The sequence below is a fragment of the Aythya fuligula genome, chromosome 13 (genome assembly GCF_009819795.1).
Source record: "Aythya fuligula isolate bAytFul2 chromosome 13, bAytFul2.pri, whole genome shotgun sequence".
NCBI lineage: Eukaryota > Metazoa > Chordata > Aves > Anseriformes > Anatidae > Aythya > Aythya fuligula.
The window spans coordinates 1,336,943-1,353,463 of record NC_045571.1 but is presented as its reverse complement, the minus strand read 5'-3'; the positions used below and the strand labels follow the sequence as shown (position 1 = coordinate 1,353,463).

The window sequence follows — 16,521 nt, the reverse complement described above, 5'->3', positions numbered from 1 at the left end:
GATTATATGTAGATGGTATATATTTAGCATATCTATTTTTGGTTAAGCTCTCTAGCAAGATCGGTGGTAATTTTACAAAGGGTAAAAATGGATCAGCAGCCTCTTCCTTCAGTATCTTGCAAAGCATAAAACCTCTTTAAAACTGAAGTACTTTGAAAAATGCAAAATGTTGTAATTGTTGTAAATTGATATGTGCAGAGTGGAGTAATTTAAAAATCATTAGAAGTATGCATTTTTTAAAGTGAAGTGCTTCAGAAAGAAATGAAGGCATAATACAGTGTGTTAATATAGTTCAAGACATCTCAAATTGATTTCAAAATTAAACATCAAAAACTGCAACTTGAAAAAATAATTAGGTAAAACCATTTCATCGCAATCAGAAAACTCTTCAGGTTTAGGAAATTGCAAATTATGGGTGTCAGTCATTCTGATTTGCCAAGGACAAGGGTATTCACTACAACTCACAGTAGTGAAAGTATCCTTGAAATTTCTTCCATATGTGATGTAACCTATGCTACATTTTCTGTAGACTGTTTCTGTAGACTTTTCCATGTTGGCACTTTTACTCCCTATTTCTGACAAATCTCAAGAACTTTTAAATTACGCTATAACCATCCTTTGTTGTTGTGTTCTGAAGAAATGATGGACTTACTTGATTTCATCTATCTGTTCTCTTTCTTTAATTTGTGAGGAGCTTTGATTATTACTGCTCAGCTAATTAAAAGGATGATTGAAGTTTCTCCTGATGTATGTTGTTTGACATTGTAGAAAGACTCTTCTTACTACTGTATATTTCATTTAAAACAAAAAAGTGATGTGTGACTAGTTTGATTTGTATCTCCTGTAGAGTTGCAAGAGTTTGCAAAAAGATGTCTGGTGAGCAAGATTTCTATTAAAAACTTAGTAGTTAGTGATTGGAACATCTAATATGTGTTACTAGAGAATTTAAAACATGAGAAATTTAAGGCAGTGAAGAAGCACTCCAATAAAAATTAATTCTCCTACATGTTGAAATCAGTCCAGTGGGAACCAGAAAGACCTGATGTAGTCATGTATTGATTTAAGAAATAGGATAAGTCAAGGGTATGAGAGAGACAGTGCGGAAGCCTGGGTTGTTTTTCAAATGATTGCTGCTTATTTTGCAGATATGCCAGAAATAATGGCTCTTTCCTTCCCTTTTCCCTCTTGAAAATTAAGATCCTTCATGTATTGTTATCTGCACCTTGTGCAGCAATTACTGGAAATGTTCCTCATTCAAATGTAAACATAATTTACTTAAATCAAGTTTGTGAATCCTGGTCTGTCCACAAGCAGGTATTATTTATTCCCCTGGGTGGCATCCCCAGACCTAAGTCTGGATTCTCCTATTCCAGGAGCTCTTCCCTTATCCAGGACCAAGGTATGTGAACAGTTGTGGCAATAACAAGGGCCCTGTCTGTCCTCCCTTTTAGGTAGTTGGCAGAGCTTTTCCTCTCTGTGTTTAACATAGCAACTATATAGGTAGTCCATTGTGCGCAAGAAATTTCAACCTCAGTATGTTTTGTGCTAGGCTTAATCCAGTAGATCTGTTTTGAGGGTAACACTGATTAGGAGCTATAGACAACAACTTTGTAAGGGTCTTGTGGACTGTGAAACTAGAGAGATTGAAACAAGGCTGTATAATATTAGTTAGGTGTTCATCTAGTAGGAAAACATGGAAAATATGTGGGATTTTAGTAGCAGTTCAAGTGCCAAAGTGTTTTAAGCATATCCAGATTGAGGTAAACTGAGCAAAAATTTTGGATTTAGACACTTAAAGTTGTAGTTAGGTGCCTGCATCCTTTTGTGCATCGCATATTTATCACCTACGTGGTAGTCCATCTAATACAAAAATCTATTTTGTAGTAAAACAACTGACAGGATATCATATGGGAAGGACTTATGAGAACACTATGCAAGCAAATATCAAGATGGAGATTATGAATATGAAAGAATCATGCTCCACAAAAACTTTTATAAAGTAAGGAAGTTGTAGGAAGCTTCTGCTGCTGCTGTATATGCTATAGCGGAGGGAAAATAAAAAGGCCTAGGTGGACAAGAGAGCACTATCTCTTATAAAATCTTCAACTTTTGATTTGCTAAGCCAAGTCCAGTGATTAAACTGACAAGTTACCAATGCCACTAGCATTGAAAGAAAGGAGCTCGTAGCAGGAGACAGCTTCTCTTCTTCACAGCTGGAAAACCACAGATGGGATTTACTAGAGCAAGAGCACAAAAACACACCAGGACAGCTAGAGTTTTTGTCCTTCAGTGAATTTCAGAACGTTTATTATGCAAAATGTGTTGCATAGGTCCCTGAAAAGCAGGTATTTAAAATGTTTTTTTTTATTGTCATGGTAAGAGTTCTACAAAAATAGATGCTGCATTTCAATACACTTATCCAGCAGACTTTCTGTAAGTTTAATTTACCTTTGAAAATAAAAAATTGCTATTGATAGAAGTAAAAATTATGGAAACCTTCTTTTCTCCTGCATATTGCATTTTTAAGCTTTTTGATTGTGTAGATTGTTGCAAGGTTAATATATGTAGACGTCTAAGGAATTCCTGGTCTCTGCCCTCTTTAAGCAAGGATTTTTCACAGAATCACAGAATCACAGAATTTCTAGGTTGGAAGAGACCTCAAGATCATCGAGTCCAACCTCTGACCTAACACTAACAGTCCCCACTAAACCATATCCCTAAGCTCTACATCTAAACGTCTTTTAAAGACTTCCAGGGATGGTGACTCCACCACTTCCCTGGGCAGCCCATTCCAATGCCTCACAACCCTCTCAGTAAAGAAGTTCTTCCTAACATCCAGCCTAAAACTCCCCTGGCGCAACTTTAGCCCATTCCCCCTCGTCCTGTCATCAGGCACGTGGGAGAATAGACCAACCCCCACCTCACTACAGCCTCCTTTAAGGTATCTGTAAAGAGCAATAAAGTCACCCCTGAGCCTCCTCTTCTCCAGGCTGAACAAGCCCAGCTCCCTCAGCCGCTCCTCGTAGGACTTGTTCTCCAGGCCCCTCACCAGCTTCGTTGCCCTTCTCTGTACCCACTCAAGCACCTCGATGTCCTTCTTGTAGCGAGGGGCCCAAAACTGAACACAGTACTCGAGGTGCGGCCTCACCAGAGCCGAGTACAGGGGGACGATCACCTCCCTAGCCCTGCTGGTCACACTGTTCCTGATACAAGCCAGGATGCCGTTGGCCTTCTTGGCCACCTGAGCACACTGCTGGCTCATATTCAGCTGACTATCCACCATCACTCCCAGGTCCTTCTCTGCCTGGCAGCTCTCCAACCACTCATCTCCCAGCCTGTAGCTCTGCTTGGGGTTATTGCGCCCCAGGTGCAGGACCCAGCACTTGGCCTTGTTAAACTTCATGCAGTTGACCTCAGCCCATCAGTGCAGCCTATCCAGATCCTCCTGTAGAGCCTTCCTATCCTCAAGCAGATCGACACACGCACTTAGCTTGGTGTCATCTGCAAACTTACTGAGGGTGCACTCAATGCCCTCGTCCAGATCATCGATGAAGATATTAAAGAGGACCGGCCGCAGCACCGAGCCCTGGGGAACGCCACTAGTGACTGGCCTCCAACTGGATTTGACTCCATTCACCACATCTCTTTGGGCCCAACTATCCAGCCAGTTTCTAACCCAATGAAGCGTGTGCCAGTCCAAGCCAAGAGCAGACAGTTTCTTGAGGAGAATGCTGTGGGAGACGGTGTCAAAAGCCTTGCTGAAGTCAAGGTAGACCACATCCACAGCCTTTCCCTCATCCACCCAGCGTGTCACTTTGTCACAGAAGGAGATCAGGTTCGTCAAGCAGGACCTGCCTTTCATAAATCCATGCTGACTGGGCCTGATCACCTGCTTCCTCTGCAAGTGCTGCGTGATGACTCTCAAGAGGATCTGCTCCATGAGCTTCCCTGGCACTGAGGTCAAACTGACAGGCCTGTAGTTTCCCAGGTCTGCCCTCCGGCCCTTCTTGTAGATGGGCATCACGTTTGCTAGCTGCCAGTCAACTGGGACCTCCCCCGATAGCCAGGACTGCTGATAAATGATGGAAAGTGGCTTGGCCAGCTCCTCTGCCAGTTCTCTCAGTACCCTTGGGTGGATCCCATCTGGCCCCATCAACTTGTGCACATCCAAGTGCTGTAGCAGGTCACCAACCATTTCTTCGTGGATAGTGAGGGCCACATCCTGCTCCCCATTCCTTTCCACCAGCTCAGGGTACTGGGTATCCAGAGAATAACCGGTTTTGCCGCTAAAGACTGAGGCGAAGAAGGCATTAAGTACCTCCGCCTTTTCCTCATCTCTTGTAACTAAGTTTCCCCCCGCATCCAGTAAAGGATGGAGATTCTCCTTAGTCCTCCTTTTTGTGTTGATGTATTTATAAAAACATTTTTTGTTATCTTTAACGGCAGTAGCCAGATTGAGCTCCAGATGAGCTTTGGCCTTCCTAATTTTGTCCCTGCACAGCCTCGCTACATCCTTATAGTCCTCCCTAGTGGCCTGCCCACTTTTCCAAAGATTATAAACCCTCTTTTTTCTCCTAAGATCAAGCCACAATTCTCTGTTGAGCCAGGCTGGTCTTCTTCCCCGCCAGCTCGTCTTTGGGCACGTGGGGACAGACCATTCCTGCGCCATTAAGATTTCCCTCTTGAAGAGCGCCCAGCCTTCCTGGACCCCTCTGCCCTTCAGAACCGCCTCCCAAGGGATTCTACCAACTAGCGTCCTGAGCAGCTCAAAGTCAGCCCTCCGAAAGTCCAATACAGCGGTTTTACTGGTCCCCTTCCTGGCCTCGCCAAGAATAGTGAACTCCACTATTTCGTGGTCACTCTGCCCAAGACAGCTCCCGACAATCACATCCTCCACCAGTCCTTCTCTGTTTGTGAAGAGAAGGTCTAGCGGGGCACCACCCCTGGTAGGTTCACTAACCAGCTGCGTCAGGAAGTTATCTTCCACGCTCTCCAGAAACCTCCTAGACTGCTTTCTCAGGGCTGTGTTGTGCTTCCAGGATATGTCAGGGAAGTTGAAGTCCCCCACGAGTACAAGCGCTGAAGATTTCGTAACTTCTGTCAGTTGCCTGTAGAACTCCTCATCCGTCTCCTCATCCTGGTTTGGCGGTCTATAGCAGACCCCGACCAGGATACTAGCCTTGTTGTCCCTGCCGATCCTAACCCAAAGGGACTCGACCTTGTCATTCCCAGACTCAGCCTCGAGTTCTACAACATCAAAACACTCTCTGATATAGAGAGCCACACCACCACCCCTTCTGTGCTGCCTGTCCCTTCTGAAGAGCTTATAGCCAGGCATTGCAGCACTCCAGTCATGAGACTGGTCCCACCACGTTTCCGTGATGGCAACCAAGTCGTAGCCTGCCTGCTGCACAATGGCTTCCAGCTCCTCCTGTTTGTTACCCATGCTGCGTGCGTTGGTGTAGATGCACTTCAGCTGGGCCATTACCTTATCCTTCGGCCTTGCCATTGTTCCCCCTGGCACAGCCCCAACAATCCTTGCTTCAGCCCCATCCCCCTTCTTACCTAGTTTAAAGCCCTCTCAATGAGCCCTGCCAGCTCCTGGCCCAGGATCCTTTTTCCCCTAAAAGATAGGGACCCGTCTGGGGCCATCAGGCCAGGTGCTGAGTAAAGTGCCCCATGGTCGAAAAACTCAAGATTTCTGCGTTGGCACCCGCCCCAGAGCCACGTGTTTAACAGGTGGGCTTTCTGTGTCCTCTCTGTACCCCTCCCTGCCACCGTAGGGGTGGATGAAAGCACCACCTGCACTCCCGCTCCATCCACTAACCATCCCAGCCCCCTAAAGTCTCGTTTGATAGCCTTCAGGCTTCTCTCTTCAATGTTGTCACTGCCCGCCTGGACTATCAAAAGAGGATAATAATCAGAGGGGCGTACCAGGTTGGGAAGCTTCCTGGCAACGTCCCTGACCCTGGCCCCAGGGAGGCAGCAGACTTCCCTACGGGTAGAGTCAGGCCGACAAATAGGGCCCTCTGTTCCCCTGAGAATAGAGTCTCCAACAACAATAACCCTTCTGTCTTTCTTGGTGGAGGCAGTCCTGAGGCGTGGAATCGACCTCCTCGCCCTAGGCATCCTCCTGGGAACACTTGCTACCTCTTCCTCAGCTACTGGTCTGTCGAGCTCCAGGGCCTCAAACCTGTTGTGTAGGGCACCTGGGAAGGTGGGGCCGGAAGGGGAGGGCATTTTACTTAAATGTTTAGGCTCAAGTAACACTTTTTAAATAAAATTAGGCTTGCTGTAATTATGCAAGACCCTTTTAGGGCTCTAAACTCCTTTTAGGAGTTTTTTTAGCAAAAACTCCTTGTGTATTGTAGCTGCAGCATACCTTCAGGCACGTTGCTCTTCAATTTAGGAAGCTCTGGCAATTTTACAAACAGATTATTAAAATGTTATCTGTGACCTTGTGATCCAAAATCATTTTCTGATGGACAGCAGAAAACAGATTGTTCACAGGATACATTTTATTTTCAGCTCCATCTCTGGTCACCCGTGCTCCTCACTACCAAACAGCCAGGCTGTGCACCTGGCAGCTGTGCTGAGCAAGGAGCAGCAGTGGAGGGGCCACTTCCCTTGGAGCTCCTCATGCCTGGGGATGACGGGGCTGCCTCAGCAAAGATGTGTTTGCATGGGCAAGGAGGAAAGTGGGAGAAGTGATGAGTTAGTGAAAAATACGTATAGCACAGAGGGGAGAGCTAAATAATGAAAGCCACTCATACAGTTCTTAATATCTACAAAGCACTACTGCAGTTGTGCCAGGGATGCTGAGTAGGAAGGCAGCTCTCCCTTAAGATCCACGGTTACCCGCACAGTGTGCTGCTTCTTCCTGGTGCCTGAAAAATGCAAGTCATGAGCTGCATCTTCACTTTAGCAGCAACAAAGCAGAACAGCAGCTGCCAGATGCATGTTGCTATTTCTGTTTGTGATGCTGACACAGAGGAAGTTACAGTTTATTTGCTGGAAGCTGCTTCATCTCTGCACTCATCTTCACAAACACGGCAATGAACATAGAATTGTCTCCTCTTTGCCCATGTAACTAGGGTTGATAGTAAGTTGTTGAGCACTGTATGACTTGTGCTAATTGAGGCTGCATTCCCAGCTTCTGTTGGAAGGACTTGGTACATTTGGCTATTAAATATGCCCAAGAAACTCTTCATTTGTGCTAAAAATAAAGGAGGCAATTCCAGCCTCTTCAGTTGATTTTTATTTGTGATTGTGAAACTGAGGTGCTGCTCAGAAGCTGGTAATGGCCTTTGATTTTTCCTCTTAATCTTTTACTGTGGTACAAATTGTTTGTTGGGAACACAATATTCCTATATTCCTAAGACTTGTTTTACTCAATCTATTATTTCTGTCTGTTGATAAAATCTGGCTCTTCACTGAAAAAAAAAAAAAAAAAAAAGTTGTGAAAATGAATGCATGGCCTTTTGAAAACACCCATCCTGACATATAGATTTCAGTTCTTCAAACCATTGTCCCCTTTCCTTCATGGGGCCAGCTCTGTGTCTGGTTTGGTCAACAAGGCTGTGCTGCTTTTGGGCTGCCATTGCCTTTACACAGGTGTATCAGGATAGATGTTTCTGCAATATATTGAGAAATAGGATCAGTGCCGAACCTTTTGGAGGTATTATAAGTAAAATATATCTTCATTGCTGAAGTCAGTAGATACCCCTACTATACAGAACACATGGCCTGGGTGAGGCAAGCACTCACTGGGGCAATTTTGTGAATTGACTCATATTCCAAGGTTGGCCAGTAAGCCAGTGAATTAAAGATGGTGCCTTCTCTTTGCAAACAGTGCTTAAATAAATCATTACTACTTCACTGAATATTACTAATCAAATTTACTATTAAATAATTGTGGAAACTTTATGCCATGAGCAGAGACACATTTTGTGTTAATACTTCTGTGCATCACGAAAGACCTGGTGCTTGTATAAAGATGTACCCTGATCCACTCGGGCAATCTTATGAACCTTTGCTGAAATTAGCTGTCTCAAAATCTGTGTTTTCATTTGGTGCTGTGCCTGTGAAGAAGCTTTATTAAATGTACCTACTGAGCTATCTCTTTGCTCATTTCCTTTTTCCCTACAAAACCATTTGGTTGCTCTCCATATTTCTCATCGTTATCGTATATTGCCTTGTGCCCATCCTGTTTCTTATCAGTCCTTCACTTACGCTTATTTCCCTATACAACTGCTTTATGGCCCAAGGAACTGGGGATTGCATTTTCCTCTGTGAGTGGACACAAAGGCAAAGCTTTCATAGCCTTCATCTCATTCATTATTGCTCAGGATAGATCGTTCTGGACTGCTTTTTCTTACTAGTCTCCTAGTGTCAAGGTGACATTGTGAGGCATTTCCTTTTGTGGTTCTCAGTATGTTGCAAAGGATCTCAGAGCTTATTAGTCAGAGTATGATTCTCCAGTGACGACTGTAATTTTGCTGCTTTACAACATGTACAAGTTGAAGTCAAATAGTGGAGACAAATTATAAAACAGGACTAAAATTGACAAGGAAACATTTACTTGGGAAACAGGGTATTAAAAAAAAAGAGTGCTGGTCAGAGTACTGTGTGGTTCTCCTCACCCTTGTGTCAGTCTAATCTGCCTTGCTATTAGGTTGCACTTCTCTTCATTTATTTTAAACATTTCCCACAAAGGCTTTATCTGACCTACCAACCTGTATCATCTCTAAGGAGGAGACAGGTTCTGCAGCTTAAGCCTCCTTTGTGTCAAGCACAGCGTAATTGTATTCTGCTTTACGCCAATACTGTGGCTGGGTAAACAGAGATATACCCAGTGGCAAATGAGTAATTCTTTTCAGGAGTATCAATTTGGCTCCCTGAAATGAAATATCTGTTAGTGTGTTTACCATTACCAGTCCAGATTCATAAGATTGTATTGATTAGATTTTTGCACTGTAAAAATACCATTTTTAACCACAGTGAAATCAATAAAGGGTGAGGTTTTCTATGTATACAAATTGGATTTGGATCAGGAAGAAAATATTCTTCATCAGATGAAAAATAAAGCTGAAAAAAAAGAAGTGTGATAAAAGATCCAAGAAAGGGAAAAAGTTTTTCTGCTGTTTCCCCCCTGCCTCTGCTGTAACTGCCTCTTGGACCTTTCTATCTGCTCGCTGATTACTTTTCACAGAAGTAAATTTTCAAGCACATTGAGGATCCCCAGTGTGGAAAAGACACTTTCAGAATAGGTATAATATTATCAGAAGTTATATTACATGGCTTTTTTTTAATCAAATTACATTCATATATTTGGAAGTACACAATAATGCTAATGGCGACATTCATACTCGAAGCCAGAATCGCTATTTATAGAGTACTTCATGCATTACACCCAAGTTCAGTGAGATGATGGTAGGATTATTTCTGGAAAGCAATTAAAACCAGCACTAGATTGATGGCAAAACATCGTGAGTAACAAACAGCGAGGGTATGTCATTTTAGTTCCAGTGGTTTAATTTTGTGTGTTGTGGACTCTGCTAAGAAGATAAGAAAGGGAGTTGGATATCTGTGTAGCAGCATGCCAAAAAGGTTCACTGCATAAAATGTGCAGTGAAAACGTTTAAAATGAAACAATGTGTGGAGAAGTTTAACCTTTGGTAGAAATATATGAATGTTGTGTGTTAATGTGTTAATAAAACTACTGGAAAGACATATTTTTGCTATTTTGAACTTGATCTGGATTTTCCATAAACTATTAAACTATAAACTATTTCAGATACAGATGTCACAAGTTGGGTAAGGTGAATCTGAATCTTTGTGCCTTTTACTGGGATGGGCACATGTCCAACTTAGTCCAAGAGCAAAATCCTTGGAAATGGTTGTGGAAATGCTTTTGGAGGTGTGTGTGAAAATAAATTCCGTGCAATAGTTTTAGTGTTCATATAATTAATATTAATGTGTTGCTTTGAAGTCACTCAAATAAAATAAATCCAAAATGCACAAATTGCTGGGATATTATGATAATATGATAATTATTATGATAATTATTATGATATTATGGTAATAATACCCCGGCAATTATTAAAAATTAAATTAAAAAATAAATTAAAAATATTAACCTTTAATATTTAATTCCATTATCAGATGTAAGCATATGATCCATGGAGAAAAGGACAAGAAGTATTGCAGCAAAAAAGTGAAATTTAGATAGAGAAAATATTTGTCAGGGCAGTCTGATGATGGTATGGATTACTCGGTGCTGTTGTAGGTCCTCTGTTGCTGGGAGCTTTTTAAGGGATGCCAGTTATAATTGAATTTGGAAAAAGTATGGGCTAGAGATTATCACATGAAATCCTTTGCAGCACTATCATCTTTAAATTTACATTAAAGTAGGTAAACTGTGCTGTGTGCATAAATACAAGTCAGGACTGTGCGTGTTGGTTTAGTATTCTGACAGCAGAGGCTATTTTTTTGCTACAAACAGTTGTCCATCATTCAGTGATGACCTGTCACACTGATTTTTTTCGATTTTACCAAATTTCACACAAGTTCCTGTGAAGTGTTGATCAGTAGTGTGAAGGACAGGGAGAACATGTAGCAGAAATTGCTCAGGAATGCATGTTTGATGCCTCCTGCACACAGAAACCCCATTTCTGTTTGCTGGAGGAAGCACCTTCTGTGCCATAAAAATAGCATGTTTTCTTATCACAGGTTTGTAAAACTTGGTATCCACATTAAACGTCTGTACTGCACTCTGCCAGGTAACCAGTGAGGACAGCTTTACATTAGGTTTCACTGGAAAAAAATAGCTTGAGTGCCTCTAAAACTTTCAAAACTTGAAATTTTGGGACTTTTTAATGGTGTAAAATTTTATATTAATAAAGTCAGTTGCTGAAAATGAAAGCTGGAACAGAGTTGTCTCCAGGACACAGTAGGAAGGCAATTTAAAAAGCTCAGGAACATTGTTGAAATTATCATGCAAGCTTATTAAATGCAATGTATATTTAAATTGAAAAAACTTTCTTTATTAGGTCTGGATAGGTGATTTTTGCTGCCTCCAGCAGTTAAGCATATTGGGTGAAAGTCATGTTAGATTAATTTCTAATCTTTATGGAAATCCACTTATTAAAAAATGGACAGCAAGGTTATGAATATGATACTTAAGGGTTTAGACAGAACTCACCATTGAATGTGAAAAAAAAGTAAAATGAAAGTGTTTTCATATTTTTTGACCCTTTTGGTTTACATATATTTTTGTATTCATAGCATGATTTTCTGAGTTATTCCTGAAACGTGTTGAATTAACATTAAAATCTTCCCTTATCATTGCAAATTATAAAATATTTAGCTTTAATTTCCCTTTTCATATCACATAAGTAGAAACTTATTATAAAACACGTTTAAAAGAACTCATTGTTGACTTACATAATTAAAATGATGAGTGTGGAGTGAATTTTTAATGCTTTTTCGATTAGCTCAGGAATGATCAACATATTTGTCTCATTCTCAAGAATATGTACAAATAATGCTTCACAGCTCGTATTTGCCTTCTTCCAAGAAAATTAATGAATGTTCAGAATTAGGAACATGTCAGTAAAGATTCCAGACTGCTCGAGTTGAAATTTTTTTAAGTGTCTTATTCATTAATTGATTTAAGTCTGAGGAATCTGAATTTTAGATTTGATAAGGACTATATTTCATGAAAGTCTATAAGAAACTGCAGGGGTCGGCTGAGGCTAGCTACCAGCAGTTTGCCAGCACCTTACTCACAGTCAATCTGCACAGCTGAGATTTATTTAAATAAGGAAATTAACTTTCCAGCTCTACACTTAGAGAACCTGGGTTTGATTGCCAAGTGTGCAGGTACAAAAACTGAAACGTGGCCCTTAATTAGTGTGAATTAGGGTGACTCTGTTGGTTTCATGGGAGCAGAGAAAATTCACAGCTATGGCGGAGCTGGTCTCCAGGCCACAGAGCAGCCTCCAGCCCTCTGCAAGCGCTCAAGATCTGCCTGGAGCTCAGGCAGGCATCAGGCAGGAGTATGTCCCACTAACTGTGGTAAAGAGCAGGAGAGAAGAGAGAAGGCTTTTACACAAGTCCACAAACCTGACCACCAACTGAGGGACTTGCAAATTGTGCACTGCACCATGCACTGTGAGAACTATTGACAATTGATCTAAAAGCCTAAGTAAAGGCTTGCAATACAATATGCCCCAGAGTCCCCTTTACTAATCCAAATTGTAATCTCTTGTCATTTGCCTCCTTCATTACCTTAAATACCTCCCCCTTGCTCTTGTCCTTTGTAGTCTTGTCTGGGGGCATAGCTGTGGCTCTCAGCAGGGCAGTCCCCATTCAAGCTAGTATCTGTACGTCTTCCCTTCCCCTACCTGTGCTGCTCCTCTGATCCCTCAGTGAGTTGATTCAGCTCAGCAAGCTGTCAGGTATTAACCCATAAAAATAAAGTGAATAATTATCTGCCAGTATGATGATATGAATCAGCTCACCACAGTTTCAGATAATAAGTTCCAGACACAGCCCACGGAGCCAGGAGATGGGTGGAGAGGATGGGGAGTGCAATAACTGTTTCCAGAAGAGGTAAAATCTTTGAGTGGCTCAGCTGCTGCACCTACCCATAGCTCAAAGCCATTGCCTTGCTGATCTGACTCCTTGCTGAGCACCCACTGCATTTTGGGGTGCTTCTGAATCCTATAGGGCCAGCTGCTACGCAAAGAGGAAGATGCTCCAATAAGCAGAGCAGTTGCATGATGTCTGATGTCTTATTGTCTGATTTCAATGCTGTCTGAATTTTTACCTCATCAGCTTGTGTTGAAGCCATTTACCTAATTCAAGTTGTTGTTTTGTTTCCTGCATGGTAAATATCCACTCAGTGTCTCATTGTGTCTAGTTTGCTGTAGAAACCCAGACTGGGCTTCTTGGTACAAACACAGATGCTAACGTGACTCCCTACTATTCAGATATTTTTGTACTTGCTTATCTACAGGAGGAACTAAGGAATTCTTTAATTCTTTTGCATTTAAAAACGGAACAACTTGAATTAATAACGCCTTAAAAAAAAAAAAAAACTCAGTTATTTGTATCAGTTGTGAATTAAAGCTGTGTGTACTACCAAGGCATAAATAGAATGATGTTAGGCTTGGTTTCCTTGCTTTGCATGAGAAGTCTGGGGAGAATCTGGGATTTGCTTGGCAGAAGACAGCATTATCACAGTAAACATCACAGTAAAACCTTGTATTAAATCATTGAAAATTGGCCTCGGTGACCATAAAGAATGAGTGGGCTGAGCAGCTGGATGACTAGGGGCACTGAGAAAAGTGTCTGTTCCAAACTAAGAAACTAAACACTTCTTTTTCTTTTTTCTTTTTCCTTTTTTTTTTTTTTTTTTTTTTTCTAATCTGGTGCTTACGGTATATACTGAGTGGTCTAGGTTGTTCTTTGAAGAGAGAGGAAGTCTTTTATCTCCACTTTATTAATCTAATTGAATGCATGGGCTTAAGTAGTGTGTAAACATTTTATTCCTTGTTTGAAGTAGATAAATTAGTCTGAAAACATGGGGAAAACAATGGAAAAGTGTAAAGAAAATGTAAAGTCCATTTCCTTGGATTATAAAATGGAAATGTGCTCAAGGTCTACATCCCCATAGTAGGGATGTGCCTTCATCTCCTCCTGCTGCCATTTCTTTGGTTCCTTTGGATGATGCAGACCAGACTGCTGGGTAGGCAGACAGAGGGAAGGCAGATGTGCATGCCAGGTACAGGAACGTGTTCAGAATTTTCCGCAGCTGGTTCTTTGATTTATATACAGTTAGAGAAGTGGAGGTAGCTGCTTGAGCTGCTGACAAGATCACTTAGTTGCTCCAGTTCAACCTTTCCAGCCTACACTGCCATGAATACACATGTGTGTGCTGATGCCTAGAGTGTTCCCTGGAGTTTTGGCATTGGTTGAACTAAGCCAGTCCCACAACTGCACAACACTAGTAGGCACTCAATCCAGAAGAGTCAAAAAAAAAAAAAAAATCACTACTCCACTTATCCTGGTATGGTATAAGCCACAGAACATTTCTTAAAATCCTCTTAACAATCTATGCCACTTAGAGTAAAATACCAAAAGCTATAATTATAATGAACTACAGGGAGATGAGGAGAGATCAAAGGCATCCCTCTAGCAGTCTAAATCCGTGATGCAGCTGGTAATTTGTTAGATTTAATTCTCAGGAGTTTGCCTCTGCCCTGGGCTGTAAAGGTAAGTCAAAGTAATGCCAGTGGTCCTCTGCCAGGCTGGCCAAGGGGCATGGATTGAGGGGCAGATGTTTCTGTGATCCCAGATCTCATGGGATTGGTTTATTTCCTGATCCTAGGACCAAGAAGCGTTTGAGTGAATTTAATACCAAGGAAGTACCAAAGCAAGTCCTCCTCTGCAGTCCTTTGCCCTCTGAGCACACTCCCAGCTTTCCACGGACCAAACAAGTAACAAAATAAAAAATCAAGCCAAATTATGCAGCAAGGGATAAGAAATCCTGCCCGGTACCTGAAGGCACGTGGCCCAAGACAGGAAGGATTAGATTAATACATGATCAGCAGGTAGCAATCAAGTCTTTCTAGAGTGTAATTCCCCAGCCTCAGCAGAGATTTTTCGTTTGAGGCATCTTTGTAGTGGAGTGTAGCAGACCGGTCTCTTTCCTTGTCTTACATACAAAAGGGCATATAATTTACTCTTTTGTGGGAATAGCAACAGATAATTGTGTTTATCTGGCAATCCCATATAACTCAGGTCCCTGTCTGAATAGTAAAATTAATTATTTTTATGTAGTTGATTATGACTTTCTCAGGCACACTACTTTGCAATTGCTTTCATTGTATTTTATCTCAGGTTCTTTACCACATCTGGAGCTTCTGAAAGTGATTTCGAGTTTGACCCCACTCTGCCAGTTTGTACCTCACAAATCTTTCAATTGCACTCCGTGCATCACTCGGGCTGGTAACAAAAAGAGGGCCCAGGACCTGACTTGAGATAGAGCCCAGGCACATCTGCGCTGTCATGGTGTGGTTCAGTTTCTGTGCTGCTTTCCTCTTTATGTTGAAATGATAAAAATTGATCAGATTTCAATTTCAACTTTAAAAACTTGGCTTGGTATGTTCAGTGACAGCATTTGTCACTACAAATGCTTTTAAGAATGTTTATATACAATAGTTCCAGGATATAAATGATTATTGTTTAAGATCTGTCAAGGGAAAAATCTTTCCACAACTAAATATGTAACACTGACATTTGAAATCAGAGCAGACACAGTTATTTGGCTCACACTTGTACTATCAGCTGCTCTGCGAGAGGAAGAAGGAGGAAATGTTACTGTGGCAGGTTAATTGCAGAATAACAAGCAAGTTCCGTCTCCTGACACTAATTATTCTAAATAAATTCAAACTGCACAGAACTCTTTTATAATGAAGCCATTCTTTTTGCAGAACAACGTTAGTCTAAGTGGAAGTAGAATCGCAATTGGCATATGGTGATGTATTGAAACAATTCAGGACTTTTTTTCCACTTCGCTGTAAGCACTGTTCTGCTCTGCCCAGGTAGGGGAATTGCTCATAGCGCAGTGCAGGAGGTGCTCCTGGCTCCCTGAAACAGCCTCTCGGCCTTCCTAGCAGGTGTCTTGTGACAGTCAGGAAGGAGGAAAAAGACAAAAAAGACCTTGAAAGCTGTCTCAGAACTAGGCAGAGCTGTGGGTGGCCTGCAAGTCGTGATGCTGTATGCTGTCATGGTCATGGGTGCTGGCACCTTCCTGGTGGCTCTTTCTACTGAAAGAGAACTCCATTTTACCACCATTACAGACATTTGAATATCTAAAAGACTGTTTTGCTTTCATGTATTTAGCAGGCCACTCATCCTACTGGTGGTGTTTGAGTTTATAAGAGATTTCAGAAATGAGCCAGTGGGCCCTGGGAATGTGCCACTGATGGTCCGTTTGAGACCTCCCATATGCAAAACTATCATTTGCAGTCCCCAGCCCAAGCAAATAAATGACCTGACAAGTAACTGCTAAAGAAGGATGCAGCCAGATTGTGTAAAGTCTCTACCAGGTGACAAAATCCCGTTTGATCCAGCTGATGATTGGTGTTAATACAGAAGTGATTATATTTCATGTCAGTGCAAAGCGTATTTGCAGTATGAAATTGCTTGTTTCACATTATGTATTTTGTAATCCTCTGCAGAGCTGTGTACCCTGGACTGTGGCAGCCATGGGGTCTGTTCAAGAGGGATATGCCAGTGTGAAGAGGGCTGGGTGGGACCCACCTGCGAGGAGCGCACTTGCCACTCGCACTGTGCTGAGCACGGCCAGTGCAAAGACGGGAAGTGTGAGTGCAGCCCTGGATGGGAAGGGGACCACTGCACCATCGGTAAGGGTTTCGTTTTACCTCTAGAAATAAATTTAATAAAGCCTTAACCAGTTATACAACAATCTGAAAGAGCCACCAGTGTGAT

The 16,521-nt window shown here is 42.0% G+C and overlaps 1 protein-coding gene across 9 annotated transcripts in view; it reads left to right on the top strand.

Annotated features, from left to right (window-relative positions):
* Positions 1-16,521, top strand: part of TENM1 (teneurin transmembrane protein 1) — a 908,570-nt gene that overhangs the window by 785,203 nt on the left and 106,846 nt on the right. For all 9 annotated transcript variants that reach the window (XM_032196349.1, XM_032196354.1, XM_032196351.1 and 6 more), the window contains one exon: positions 16,251-16,436. In XM_032196349.1, coding sequence (XP_032052240.1) covers positions 16,251-16,436 — 186 coding nt within the window. The remainder of the gene's footprint in view (positions 1-16,250; positions 16,437-16,521) is intronic.